Below are 14,773 nucleotides of genomic sequence, written 5' to 3' on the forward strand. Positions count from 1 at the left end.
TTTTGACCGTAAAATGATGGTTTTGGCCAATGTTTGATAGAAAACTCAATTTTGATAGCTCTGTTTTTCCCTTGAAAAAATTATTTTTGCCTGAAAATTTCTTTTGATCTGGAAATATTGTTTTTGATTTTTTTTTTGTGACAGGGCCAAATTGGATTAGGACACCCACGATGGAGCATAGGTAGTTAATTGTGGATTGTAACAGTAATTCTTCTTCTTTTTTGTTTCTTTAATTATTTTCTACTCTAGTTATCTAACTTTGTATTTTTAATTTCATCCCTTCACATACAATTGAGCTTGATATTTTATTTCTCTGTCCTTCCTACTAGGTTATCATGGGCTAAAAAAATCCAATATTGGATTGATGCTCGACTTTGCAAGAAAAAGATTTGATTTTATTGTTTATAAAAATGAAAATAGAGGAGTAGAATTGAAAATGGGAGAAAAATATATATATATTTTTTACCCATCATTATTCATTCATCCCTTTTTTAGGGCAGGATGCCTTGAGTTTTTTCTCAAATCCTATTTTGATCTATTTGGTTTGAAAATTATATATTTTGATGTAAAATTTTATTTTGTTCGTGTTTGGATCCCTGACCAAAGATCATTAAGAAACGAGGGAGGATAAAGAATGTTATTGGTTATCTATATTCTGGTAACAAAAAACCTATTCTAGGTGTCAATGAGTTTAATTAGATGAGATAAGATCTATTTAGGTGTTTTTTCATCTTCATCTTGCTAGAAAGGGTAGATAAGTGTTGAGAACAAAAAATCTATTTCAATTTAGTTTTGTGTTCTTGAATCATTTTAGGTTGAGGAATTGAATTGTTGACATTCTAAGGATGCTTCTTTGGTGTTTTTAGGTTCATATAGCTAGGAAAATGACTTTTGATTAAAAGAGTTTTGTCTTAATTTTTCAATCACCACCTGCAAAGATCGGATATCTTAACCTGTATTTATTTCTCAAATTCATGACTTACTCTTTAGTTAGTGCCAACAACTTTTTTTAACAATTATAGGTGCATATAATCTTCAATCTATTTTATTAAACCTACGTGTCAATTTTTTTTTTTTGTAATTAATTTTTTTCATCTAGAAAAAATTGGAGCAATGCCTAAAAATTTGTTTTTTAACATTCAAATTTTTTTTTGTTCGACCCGCAATGGAGCATAGGCCATTAACTAGTCATTAACATAAAATAAGAGAGGTAGTGAATTCATTATTCACCTCCTCATAAAGCACTATTTACTAGAAAAATACTTAGTTATTTTTTAAAATTTCATTTTCATCCTTCAATGTGGAATTGTTGGGGATCGAGGTTCATAATATTTCTAGTTTATTTTTATAGGGTTATCCATATCTCATAACTCGATTCACGGGTCTACAAGGCCAGCTTAGGTGAACTCAAGTTAATTTTTTATCCTTTCTTTTATTGATTTATTTTTCAATATCATCCTTAAACATAGGGATGCTTTGAAATTAGGCTTCTTAATTTTTTTGATTTACTTTCAATTGTATTATCCTAGTTTTATAACCTGAATCGTAGATTTTTCAAGTCAACTTGGGTTGACTCAGATAATTTTTTTCTTTTTTTTATTAATTTTTTTCAGTTTCACCGTTCAACATTTGGATGCTTTGAAATTAGGCTTTATATTTTTTTTTTCAATTTATTCTGTACTAGGTTATCCTAATCTCATGAACCAGGTCACAAGTTCAGTAAATCAACCCGGGTTAACCGTGGTTGATCTAGTATATTGTCATCTTGATATTAAAAAGTTATCATCCAATATATTATTATTTCAATGTTTTTTTAAAAAAAAATATTGAAAAAAAAAGATGTACTCTTAAATTTTTTTTTTAATCAAATCATATTTTTACCAATCATTCAAGTTGATTTTGGAGTCATCAATTCAACCGGGTTACATTAGTTCAACCCCTACAAGGTTTAATTTGTAAATTAAGCTACATAATTTATTTCAGTTTACTTTATATAAGATTATCAAGGTATCAAAAAAAGGTCCAACATTGGATTGGTGCTTAATTTTACAGAAAAAAATATCGATTGAGAAATGGACTTTATGATTTGTTTCAATATGCCTTCTATAAAGCTATCACAATCTCAACAAAATATCCTGACATTAGATTGATCCTCTATTTTGCGAAAAAGCATTTGATTTTATTTTTTATAGATGTTTTGTTTTTTAAGGTCCAACGATTTTTTTTCATTTTCATCCTTCAACATTGCATTGATTAAGAATTAGAATTCATAATTTGTTTGAATTTACTTTCTATGGAGTTATCGCGATCTCAAAAAAAATTCTGGCATCAAGTTGATGCCAAATTTGCAAAAAAGAAAATCAATTTTATTATTTGTAAGTATTTTTTTTAAGAACCTTTAATTTTTTCTATTTTCCATTGATTTTTTTTTCACCCTTCAATATTTGTTCATTGTGAATTGAACATAATTTGTTTTAATTTTATTTCTATGAAGTTATTGTTGTGTCAAAAAAATATCTTGATTCTGGGTTGATATTCCATTTTATTTTGATTTTTTTAAGTGTTTTTTTTTAAGTCTGTTAACTTTTTTATTGATTTTTTTTTCATTTTCATTCTTTAACATTGCATTAATTGATAATTGAATTTTATAATTTATTTTGATTTACTTTTTAAAACATGTTGACAATACCTAAACATTTTGAGAATTGAGAATTGAAAAGACCAAAGTTTCTACAATGTTAATGTTTTTATATTGCAGTAAGCATTTTACCTTATGAAATACATAACCAATAATTATTGCTTTGGTTTTTTTTTTAACCGAATAGAGATCATTAGAATGGGATATTCAAAGTATTGAATTCAATCTTCCAGCCTGCTTTAATTTTCTACTTCTAGTGCAAATTTCTCTTTTAGTACTTTCCTTGTAAGGTTAGGCCTTACTATTGTGAAAAAGGAAACAATGTATGCTTCAAACCTTTTTTTTCAATGAACTATTATTTGGGCTAAGTTTGAGCTTTATTCTTAATCAATAATATAATTTTACTAAACATTTGCATTATTAGTTTAGAGAAATGAGATATCGTATTTTAATTCTCCTGGATAATTAGGACTTTTACAACGCGATCAATTTCATTGTTTACTTGATCACATTTCAATTTTTTTCTCTATTTTATTGTGAATAATTATTATTTTTTTTATGATTGATATCATGATATATTTTTTATGTAAACAAAAACAAAATAAAAAAAAGGAGAAAGGAAGCTCATGAGTCTTAAAACAAGAAAAAAAAGGTAGAGTAGGCAATTGAGAGAAAGGTGAGTGTGGAATTCATTTCAAAATGGATAAAGAAAAGAGTAAAAGACAAATGACTAAAGAAGTAAGAAGGTTTTGTGAGAAATCTTTAACTTTTTATATACCTTTTGCATGAATGTAGTTCTTTCAAATTTTAACTATATAATTAAATTCAGGTAAAATTTTGGATTAGGTAGAGTAATTTCTATACCTGATCCAAAACCTGACTTTATCCTTATAAGTTTTACTCAAATCCAAACTATATATTAGATTTCTGACCCATTTAGGTATATATAAATCAGTATTCATCGAATTCAAATAAAATTTCCATCCCTATTTACAAATTACTAAATATACTAAATGCACAGGGAGTTCACTATAGTAGCTGATCATTTAAAAATTGAAACAAATGGGATCAAAGTGTAAAATAAGAAAAACCTCATCTCTAATCTTAAATTTGACAAAGTTTATTTTCACCCTAATACTTTCCTTTTTCTTTTTTTCATAGTCCCTACATTTTTTGCAATTTTAATTTGATCCCAAAGTTCATTTTCTTAACATTTTAGATCCTAAGTTCAAGAAAGAAGAGAAATTCATTTAAAAAGAGCAGAGATAAAGAAAATAATCAGTTTGCATACTTTTTAAAGATGAAACTAGTAGTTCTTGATGTCGACGAGTTCCATTAAATAAGAGTAATTCAATAGTGTAGATTTTTCCTATAAATATGCATGAAAAAAAAGATTAAGTTCCATTTAGATTTTTTTTATTCAGTTTATTTTCACTTTGTTGATGATTTTAGAATGTTTTAGAGTTGACATGTGGTTTATAAAGATTTTTATAGTGTTTATTAGATTTTTTTTTGTAAAAATAAATTGAAAAATAAATTATCAACTCAAAAAACCTATCATAAATTTAGGCTGGTTCTCACAAGTGACATTTCAGCAGATTAAAAAACAAAAAAACAAGGTATTATACGCCCAAGTGGCGTTTTCCCAATTTTCTTTTTTCGTAGGTGATTCTTAAGATTTCTTAATGACTTTTTATTTCCTGGTAAACTTGAAATTTCTTAATGACCTTTTTTTTCTGGGGTAAACTTCATTTTGATACATATAATCTCTTTGATAATCCACAGAATCCTATCTCTTTTATATATATATATATTAGGTCAAGGGTTCAAAGGGTTTCCATATAATTCCATATTCATTAAATGATATCATGGCCTACTTTTTAAATTCCTTGTTCTTGCCCCTCTCTTTGTTTTTTTCCTTGTTTTGGAATATTATGTTGCTATACAATTTGGTGCCAGAAGAGAATTTATAATTATTTAAAAAATACACCGAGGCACAGGCAAGAAATCAATTTTAAAAAAAAATATTTAGGAATATTATATTATCATATAATTTGATAATAAAAGAATAAAAAAAAATATCATGTCGATCATTCAAAGATTCTCACAGCCAAGACAATTTCTTTTCAAGTTCAAAAAAAGTAGATGAAAAATCTTAGTCCAACGTGCTGCACAGCACGTGGCCGTGAAACGTCTAATTCCACCATAATCATTAAAGATAAAGTTTTCCACCAGAGAATATGTGCTGGCTGCGTACAGCGACTCACCTGCAAAGTGTTCAGAAGGCCAAAATAGCACAGCAATATTGATTTGGAAATCATGATCTACCGAGCCAACTAAAATAGGTCTAAGCTACTAGCAACCATTATCCTCGAGATAAAAGAGCAACCTTCCATCAAGACTGATTCATTAATCTCAGCATGAGAGGAATTCCGGCAGCACCTTCGTAAGACGAGGCCCACTGAACAACTTTAACCTCCTAATTTTAATATTCTTCTCATTGTAAGCACATAAATTTTGACAAATTGTTAGGCGGTCTATCATTATTAAACTGACATAAAAATGGAAATGGAAAAAAAATTCTGAAAAAATAGCTAAATTCAACTGTATCTAGATGTTAAATTCTTAACCACATCTAGGATACGACAGTAATCAAAGAAGAGGGAAGATTCTTTGCCCTCAAGTCCATCACGGTGATGGCGATTGCTACCTGCCAGATTGTTGCATGGACTCCCCCCCACAACAAGATCAAAACTGCCATACATGTTCATCAACTGCTCCAACCTATCAGCAGTTAGGTGTTGCACATCTTCAATGTGGATCAAATTCCCAGTCTGATTTGTTTGCTCCCACCAGCAACTCATGATACTCCTATTCACATTTGAGATCTCAACTGACACCACATTCTTCAAACGAATACCAAGCCGATGAAGAGCTACTTCGGCACCACCGATTCCAGAGAAAAGAGACAGAACATTGATCCCTCCTGGGAACAAGTCTTTCAAACTTGACAGATGATAAGCAACAGTATCAACCTGAAAGAGTGAAAATATGAGAGCAAAATGCAACATAAAGCTAGAAAAGCAAAGTTAAAATGAAATTTTAGGAAAAATATAGAGGAAAAAACATGTGCTTTCTGAAGGAAATTCATGACAGAATATTAATTCATGCAAATATTGAATCACAGGTCAGAAATGATTTGATGCACAGCCATGGATTATGCAATTAATGCTACGAAACTCACCTGGAATGAGTTACCTAGTGACTTGTATCTGTCAGTCCTACTTATACCGCCTCCCCTGGTGTGGTTCCTTGGAAATCCCAAAAGCATTTCAACTTCATCAGCCTCAAGAGGAGCAACCTTATTCCTTCCAACCCAAACCAGGTTCCATTTCCGACATTCATCCATTATAAACTTCTGGACATGCAAAGGGGGCTCCCCTTCATAGGCTTCAAGGGCCTTCCGTATCTTCTCTGTCAGCTTTGCACTAGCAATGCAAGTCTGTAAGCAATTCAGTTTTGTTCTCTCATCCCATGCAGGCCACCATTTCCTTGTTAAGGGTAGAGCTTCATGTATTGTGTTTGGAGGAAGCGGAAGAAGAGGAAATCTGTTATGAATGGGAAGATTGTGAACATACCCCCTTTTCCTTGCAGCAGCACAAAAGTGCTTGGAATCCACAAATTCTGGCTCCACATCGTACAAAAACCTTGAAATTGTCTGCCAAACCCCTTTTGGAGCCAGAGCTACATTTTCATAATAAAAGAAGGGGGGCCCAATGGCAGCCTCTGAAAGTGTTCTACGAGTAACAATTCCTGGTTCTGTAGGCACCCCAAACCCAACCATTGGATTTGGGAGCCGAACTCCCTCATCATCTCCATTCTCCAACCCCTTCTGCCTTTTCTTTTCCAACACGTCAGACTCTAAAAAACTCCTCTTCTTCTGTTTGTCCAAATGCTTAGGCTTTTTCTGCAAAAATAAGAGATAAAAAATGAGATATTATGGACCTTGTAAACATAGTGTTATAAAAATGAACACAAAATGCATGTTAGATGTTTTTTATGAACCACAAATGCATGTTGGACAAATACATAAAACTACCTCATCTTCAGCAAAGAAAGCATCCTCTGCCTTCGCAATTTGAGCTGCACAAATGAAATCTGCCAGCTCCGAAATTGTGGCTTCCGTTCCTACAACATATGACGGAGGCACACATCAACTAGGCCCAGGTATATTACAACATGACAGAAATTCATCTGTGCTCCAAAAGTTCCATAGCAGAAAACTAGAAACAGAAGCAGCACACATATACTCTCATCAACAAGTGCTGATCAAACCAAAACAAAAGATTGAGTTGACACAGAAATCAAAATATCAGATCCTTAGATGTAGACCACAGAAACTCAAACCTTGTCCACCCGATGCATCAAATAACATTAAAAAAAAATGGATAAGCAAGGTAGATATGAAAAATCAGCATGTAGGATCATAGTGTGGCTCTTCACGGAGCATAAAATTATCATTGGCAATAAGATTTGAAGCAAAAGCAATTACTTCGATATGTCATGCAGCAAGCTCTTCATGGAGCATAACATTATCATTGACAATAAGATTTGAAGCAAAAGCAATTACTTCCATATGTCATGCAGCGAACCATGCCAAACCATTACAAATTTGCTACAATTTACAGAGCATACCACATCTAGTTATGGCTATTGAAGCATCTGCCTCTTTGTAACCCATCCTTCTTAAAAAGGCTAATTTCTTATCCTCGTCAGAAACAGTCTTTGTAATTACCTGCAGATAAATCAATCAGAACACAAACTAGTACAAGTCTGACAGAAAAAGAAAATACAATATTTATTCTTAAGCCTAAAAGAAACTTATACACAATCGTGTATGTGTTCATAAGGGCATGCAAGCATACAATTTCAATAACCAAGATTTCAATATTCTATTGTATATACAGAGGCATGTATCTGTAGCCCAAAAACTTCAGAAATTTGCAGATTGCACGTGTCTCTGCAGCAAAGACACAAACAGTGCTAGGAAATGATATCACATAGCATATAAATCAAAACCATATATCATAATCAATAAAGTACTCTACATAGCCAAAGAGATTAGCTACCTCATCATCAGCACTATCTACATCTGAAAAATCATCCAGAAAGCTCCCTTCATGTCCTGAGGAGCAATGATCAGAATCATTGTTGGGCTGTTCTTGAGGAGATTTTCCAATGGCCTGCATTAAATAGATAACCAAAAATTCAAAGATCAAAATAACTGAGGGTAGCAGCCAAAAAGAGGCAGGGTTGATTCGAGTGATCAACACATATAGTTCATAGATTTGCTTAGTGATATTTCTCACGTAAAGAGTGACAGACCATTGATTGAGACCATCAAGTTCATGTAATTGGTCTAATAGAAAATCGCATTAATAAGACCACTTCCTCGCAAGTTTGAGATACCTGTGAACTTGACATATTTATAATTCCATTACTGCTATGCTCATTATATGTAGAGCATACTAGCTGGATGCCTAAGACAGCACTGCTTTGATATACTGACAGGGCAGCCACGTGGGATTCTTAAAATTTTAAGCCAGAGTATAGATAAAATTCACATGGTAGATAGTTAGCATTGAATAAATCTTAATAGAAATAGCTGAAAGCCACTGATTTTTTATATAGCTATAGCCTACAGAATTAATAACATACACCTTGTGACAATGTGATTTCTGGAGTACAGGAAAAAAAACCCTTGTGATTTGCTTGTGCTAGATATTGGGAACATGACATTGTAGTTTAACTAATCAACAAGACAATTGTAAAGTGAATGCCAGGGTCAATCTCAATCACCATACAAAATTGAAGTGGAGTTAACATGGTAATTGGCTATTGGAATAGGTTGACAGTATCTTACTGCGTATGTGAGGAGAGTTTCCAAAACTGAATCTGCATCTCCCTCTCCTGAAAATATAGCAAAGAGATATTGTTGGATTTTTAATGGTAAATTTGAATGGTAGACAAAGCAAGTCAAAAACCTTTACCATTTTCCTTAATTGCTTTGGCAACCATTTTCTCGGCAAACCCCATCCCTACAAAACGATCAAATAATTTGGAGCCAGAAGAGCTTGCAGATGAACTTGTCTTCAAGAGGAAAATGGAAATCAATTGTCAGTATCAACAAAAAAAAATTGTATCAGCCTGCAATAACTGCCCACCTTCTGATCTACTCGCAATCAGCATATATTTAAAATAAATGATAAGAAATTTTGAGGATTCAAGATGAGCGTCACCGAGTACTTAAGAAGTGTTTCGAGTATTGAATCTTCATCTTCCTCTCCTGAATAAGTAACTAACCAGAATTACAAAGAAGCCTTTGATGGAAAGAAGTGTGTATACATGTAGGTGTACACATAATACTAACATGCATATTTATTTCAGATTGAAACAGCAGAGAACCTTTACAGTTTTCCTGAATTGCTTCGGCAACCATTTTTTCAGGAAACCCCATTTTTACAAAATGATCAATCATTTTGGAACCAGAAGATGAACCTACAGATGAGCTTGCCTTGAGGCAACAAAGGAATTACATGTTAGTTATGCAATGAGTACCTACATTGTCTATATAAACCAAATAAACTCATACACATATACAAATGTTCCTCAAAACCACAAGCAATTTCCATGTAACATCATTCACAACTTAGAGGCTAACTAGATATATAAAAAAGCGGGTGCATGACTTTTAGAGAGCATATTCCTCCACACAAAACAGAAATTTGTAGGAATTGAGATTTTGTAAGATATATGTCAAACAAGACAGATTATATCTCCTTATAGCATGCATGAGTGTGAAATCCATACATGCAAATGAAAAATGTAAGCAACATTAAACATTCAACCAGTATTCAGCTAAGGATTAATCTTACATCTGGTCACTGTACATTTTCTTAATGTGGCTCCACTACTCATTTTTATTTAGTTGGTCCCTCAACTCTAGAAAATTTCTGAAAGTGGTCCCTCTACTCTAGAAATTTTTTGAATATGGGCCTTCCCAATTTACCTAAAATTCTTAATAACATGTCATAAAAGTGAACACTTGTCAAGAATTAAAGTAAATAGGATGGAAGTTGGACACAGGGACCACATTAAGAAATTTTCTTGAGTAGAGGGCCAAATTAAATAAGAAGAGAAGACAGGCAGGCCACATTAAAAGAATGTCAAGGGTACATGGACCAACTATACAATTAATCCCAGCAAGATTCAATCCATAAGAACATTCAATAAATGAAACAGTGGCCTCATCAAATAATTCTTCAATGGCAAAAAAACATATTGTTACCCAGATGGCACCAATTTTTCGAAATCAACAATAAAATTCTCTATATTGCAATAACTTCTCTGTAATTTTCCCATTTGACTCACAAAAAACAAAAAATGACAATAAAAATCCCAACGAAAAATAAAAACCACTCACCTCCGCTGAGCTTGACCTAGTTTCCACTTGAGGAAGTCTCAGACTTGATGATGAAGATGAAGCAAAATTCTCAATTTCCTTTTCATCTTCACTGTCCCAGTCGAAATCATCATTATCTCCGCATAAAGAATCACCATCCTGCACAAATTTATAAACAAATACAAGCACAAAACCAACATACATGAAACTTGATTAGGTATGAAAACATTTATTGTACTTTTAAATTCGTTAGTCAAATTATCAGCAATGCAAGGAAAAGGAAAAATATAAAACAAATTAACATGAAAAATAGAATGTGGAAAGAAAACGTACCATTCTTTGACAGCTACAGTTGGGCCCAATTCAAAGATTTTAAGCTGTAAAAGAAATAACTGCGAAAGTTACAGACAAATGCAAACCATTAATGCAAGAGAAATCATAACATACTCCCATTGTATTGCTCCCTTACTCATATAAAAGAGGGACCCATGGATAGGTTATTATGGTGGCTCCCACTTTTATGTGAGTGAGGGAGCACTAAAACAGGAGTAAAATACCTAATCCAAAGCATAACTACTAAAAGCCATTACCAAATTATAGTCCCACCAAAGTGGAGTTCTGGAAAGGAGAATCTATAGATTGTCCTACCATTCAGCAGTTTTTGCATGAAGTGCCTGCTTCCAAGAATCAAACACACAACCTTAAGATTGAAAGTACAAGATTTGTACCTTTATAACATTCAATGGACCAAGCAAAACATAAATAACAAAGCAATAATAATAATATATATATATATATATATATGTGTCTGTGTGTGTGTGTATATGTATATCAAAGGCCATAGCTAGATTTGAAGAACCCTAAAACTTGCACAGAGGAATTGAAAGTATGATCGCCAACGAAGAATTAACAACACCCATTAATAATAACTATTGCGCAAACAACTAAGGGCAAAAGAAAAAATAGGCCAAACTACATCATGTAGCCAAACCCGAGAGTAGAATTTTTTTTTTTTTTAATTCAGTTATGCAAATGACTACAACTCAAAGGTAATTTGTAATTTCAGATTTACAGGGTAATTCCATGATTTCTAGATTTGCTAGAAATTTATAGTTCTTGTATCTTTCAGTAGTCCTTGGATAAATGGCTAGTCGTTTAGATTCTTTCCATGTTCTAGGGGGTGTTTGTTTTTGTGGTTGAACCTGCTTTTCAAATTTGTTTTCACCTAAAAAAAATCAAACCAATGCTTTTCAATGGTTTTGATGTGCTTATATCAAAAATAAAAATCTGAAATAAAATCATTTTGATGCATTTTCAATTGAAAAGCACCTTGCACCACATAAAACACACACTGAATAAGAATAGTAGTGTTTACTTGTGCAAGAATGTAAGACACTATTGCACTAGGAATACTAGAAAATCAATATGTTATACAGCCTTCAATCAACTAGAATGCATTATTTCAGCAATTATGTTTTAAGTATGTGAGGAATCCATCTCAGATGTAAGTCCTAAGTAAAGCGTAATTGTTTGGGTTTTCTTCTCTCTACGATTCTCAGACACCCTTCTTCATATCTTCAATCCTAAGTTGCTGTCCAAGAATTCAACTGACTGTTCCAGCATCCTGATTAATCCCTCAAACATCCAAACATTTGTCCCTAGTTCAATTCACAAACCATAAATGCATTTTTCTTTTATTTAAACCCTAAAATCCCTGATTTTTCCAGGCCCTATGACACCAAAATATAGTTAATGAGCATAAACTCATACCTCTCCAGATTCAACCAGTTTCCTGGTTCCACCTAGGCATGTTATCATCAAGGAATCTAACACCTCCCCCATTGGTCTATCATGTGTCATTTATATGCTCCGGTGATTTCAGAATACAGTACGAGACTTCAAGTCATTAAACTAGCCTTCATGGTTAGTGATGAATGAATGCAAAAGAAAAGATGTAAGCACTTTAAAGCCCTATCATCCATTGATGAATAGTGGCATGAAAACAAGATTTTACAAAAGAAAGCAGCAATCACCATAAAACACTTGCTGGAAAGAAACTCAAATCTGCCCTGCTACACTTTGTTTAAAGCTTCCATCTTTGGTATGTTGTCCACAAAATCTAACAAGAAATTCAGTATATGACATTAGCCACAATCATTAGAATAAGAATGATCCAAAGAAAGCACTCGGTGATTTTTTTTTCTTGTAAAACCCTAATCATCTCTGTGATTACAAGTAGCATAACATTCCAATATCCAAACACTCCACATGCAAATGCAATAACTAAACAGACTTCACATAAATAAATGTAAATAGCTTTCATGTTATTACTATGCTTTCAAGTTCTTGCTAAGCCAAACAAAATATTCCCCAGTTAGCCTCTGAAATCACATTAGTATTTAGAATAATAGTATGAGATATTAATATTAGCTTCATGGTTATCAATTAATGAATGCAAAATAAGGACACAATCACTTTAGAGTAATGTTAAACAATGAAATAAGATTTTATGAGAGGAAGCACATGTAAAATACTTGCTGGACAGAACCTCAGACCTGTCCTGTATGACTCAGTTTAAGTGGTGTTTGGTTCATGGAATCGTAGGAGAAAGTGAATCAGGAAAGTGGTATTCCAAGGATCATTATAACAAGGATATGATGGTAATCTATATTAACTATACGATTTCCAACCAAAAGTAATACTTAGGAACTGCCAATAAAACATAAAGGTTTTATATTTCTAGGGATCTCTTTCCATGGCACCACATTCCCTGGAGAGTGATCCCAGATGAGAAAGTCAAAGTTCTGTGAACCAAAAACCACTTTAAAGTTTCAATCTTACGTATGACATCAACAAAAATCTAACAGAATTTTGTTATATAGCGCTGGCAACAACCATTAGAGTAAGAGTTTTTCTACATGCGAAACAGGTCCGAAGATAGGCCAACTCAATGAATTCTTGCAATAAAACCCTAGTCATTCCATGATTATAAATGCCTTAACATTGCCATATCTCTAAAGTAATCACCAATTATAAAAACCTAATCATTCCATGATTATAAATGCCTTAACATTGCCATATCTCTAAAGTAATCACCAATTATAAAAACCTAATCATTCCATGATTATAAATGCCTTAACATTGCCATATCTCTAAAGTAATCACCAATTATAAAAACCTAATCATTCCATGATTATAAATGCCTTAACATTGCCATATCTCTAAAGTAATCACCAATTATAAAAACCCTAAACATTCCATGATTTTAAATGCCTTAACATTGTCATATCTCTAAATAACACAAATGTCATCACCAAAGAGACTTCGATGAACATGTTTAAAAATAGGCCAACCAAAAACATATAAGCAAAAGACATAAGACCCACATTCTGTACTAAAAATGTTATAACAAAATCTGGGGCACAAGAAATAGAGGCTATAACCCTTAAAAATTCGACAGGTAATCATAACTAAACCAGTAACTCTTTATAACCTATAAAGAAACAAAAAGATAGCTGTTTATACCCCGTATTCTCCATTTACACAAAAGTAAACCTAACCAAGAAGGAACAATCACTGTTAAATTAAATATAATGAGATCGAAAAGAAAATTTTGCTCCCTTGAATGAACATTTTACGATTTTCTATTGAACTTCAATTCTTACATTAAAAAAAAAAAATCGTTTCTTGGCTGTGGGACAAAAATTAGAATTGCCCAAGAAAATATAAGTAATTTTCTTTTTGGAGAGAGAGTGGAGAAATTACCGAGTCGCATGCGAAAACAGTTCGAGAGCGAGAAGGAGAGTTGCTGGGGGTGAGAGTTGAGAGAGAACACGTATAGAGAGGAAGAACAAAAGGCAGCGATATAATTTATTAGCAAGGGAAAAACAATAACCTTGATACCCTAAATTTTATTTGGTGATTAAGAAGATATGCTATTTTTTATTTATTTTAATTATTTTTTTAAAGTTTTTAGATTTTTTATCTCAAAAGTCGCGCTATCTTGTTTGGTAAGAAATAGCTTTATGATAGTGTTTGATATTGAGATTAAAATATATAAATTTAATATTTTATATTTAGATTATATTAATGTACTAATATTAAAAATAAATTTTAAAAAATAAAAAATATATTATTTTAATATATTTTTAAATAAAAAATATTTTAAAAAGTAATTTTTACCATACTTTCAAGTAAGTATTAAAAGAGCTAAAAACTTAAAATCTTCATTTAAGTATTTGTATGCTTAATATTATGGTAGTTTTTGTAGTTATAATTTTTTAAAAAAATAGGCTTAAAAAACACTTTTAGTTGTAATTTTAAAAAAAAATAGGTTTAAAAGAATATTTGTTTGGTTAATATTGTTGTGAGAAGGATTTTTGCATGTAAAATAAACTAATAACATTTTATTTTAGATTTTATAAAACCAAAGTTTAAAACGCAATTATATATATGATTCAATGCAAAAGGCAAAATTTATTTGACTGACTAAATGATTTTTTTTTATGATTAGGCAAAAAATACAAACTATCACAATATTAATTAATTTGTATTTAATAACTTTTAAAGCTTCTCAACTATAATTATATTCATGACTTTTTATACCTTTTAATTATAATTTTAGGTACATTAACGTGAATAAAATTTCGATTGTAATAAATAATTGAACACGC

At 31.7% G+C, this 14,773-nt stretch overlaps 1 protein-coding gene across 8 annotated transcripts; it reads right to left on the minus strand.

Moving 5' to 3' along the window:
- Positions 1 to 5,015: 5,015 nt before the first annotated feature.
- LOC133668335 (DNA (cytosine-5)-methyltransferase DRM2) lies at positions 5,016 to 14,017 on the minus strand. Of its 8 annotated transcripts, none has more exons than XM_062088120.1 (14): positions 13,866 to 14,017; positions 12,134 to 12,219; positions 10,691 to 10,774; positions 10,434 to 10,477; positions 10,122 to 10,259; positions 9,104 to 9,212; positions 8,938 to 8,984; positions 8,689 to 8,788; positions 8,562 to 8,608; positions 7,768 to 7,881; positions 7,334 to 7,433; positions 6,738 to 6,826; positions 5,883 to 6,605; positions 5,016 to 5,673 (listed from the first exon to the last, which is right to left on the minus strand). In XM_062088120.1, exons 4-14 carry the CDS (start codon positions 10,434 to 10,436, stop codon positions 5,239 to 5,241), a joined length of 1,905 nt encoding a protein of 634 aa, XP_061944104.1. In that variant the 5' UTR covers positions 10,437 to 10,477; positions 10,691 to 10,774; positions 12,134 to 12,219; positions 13,866 to 14,017; the 3' UTR covers positions 5,016 to 5,238. The 8 variants fall into 8 exon arrangements, with proteins under 8 accessions (XP_061944104.1, XP_061944099.1, XP_061944136.1 ...); XM_062088115.1 differs by having other exon boundaries at positions 10,434 to 10,492; XM_062088152.1 differs by lacking the exon at positions 12,134 to 12,219 and having other exon boundaries at positions 13,866 to 14,005.
- Between the last annotated feature and the right edge of the window lie 756 nt (positions 14,018 to 14,773).

The sequence above is a fragment of the Populus nigra genome, chromosome 1 (genome assembly GCF_951802175.1).
Source record: "Populus nigra chromosome 1, ddPopNigr1.1, whole genome shotgun sequence".
NCBI lineage: Eukaryota > Viridiplantae > Streptophyta > Magnoliopsida > Malpighiales > Salicaceae > Populus > Populus nigra.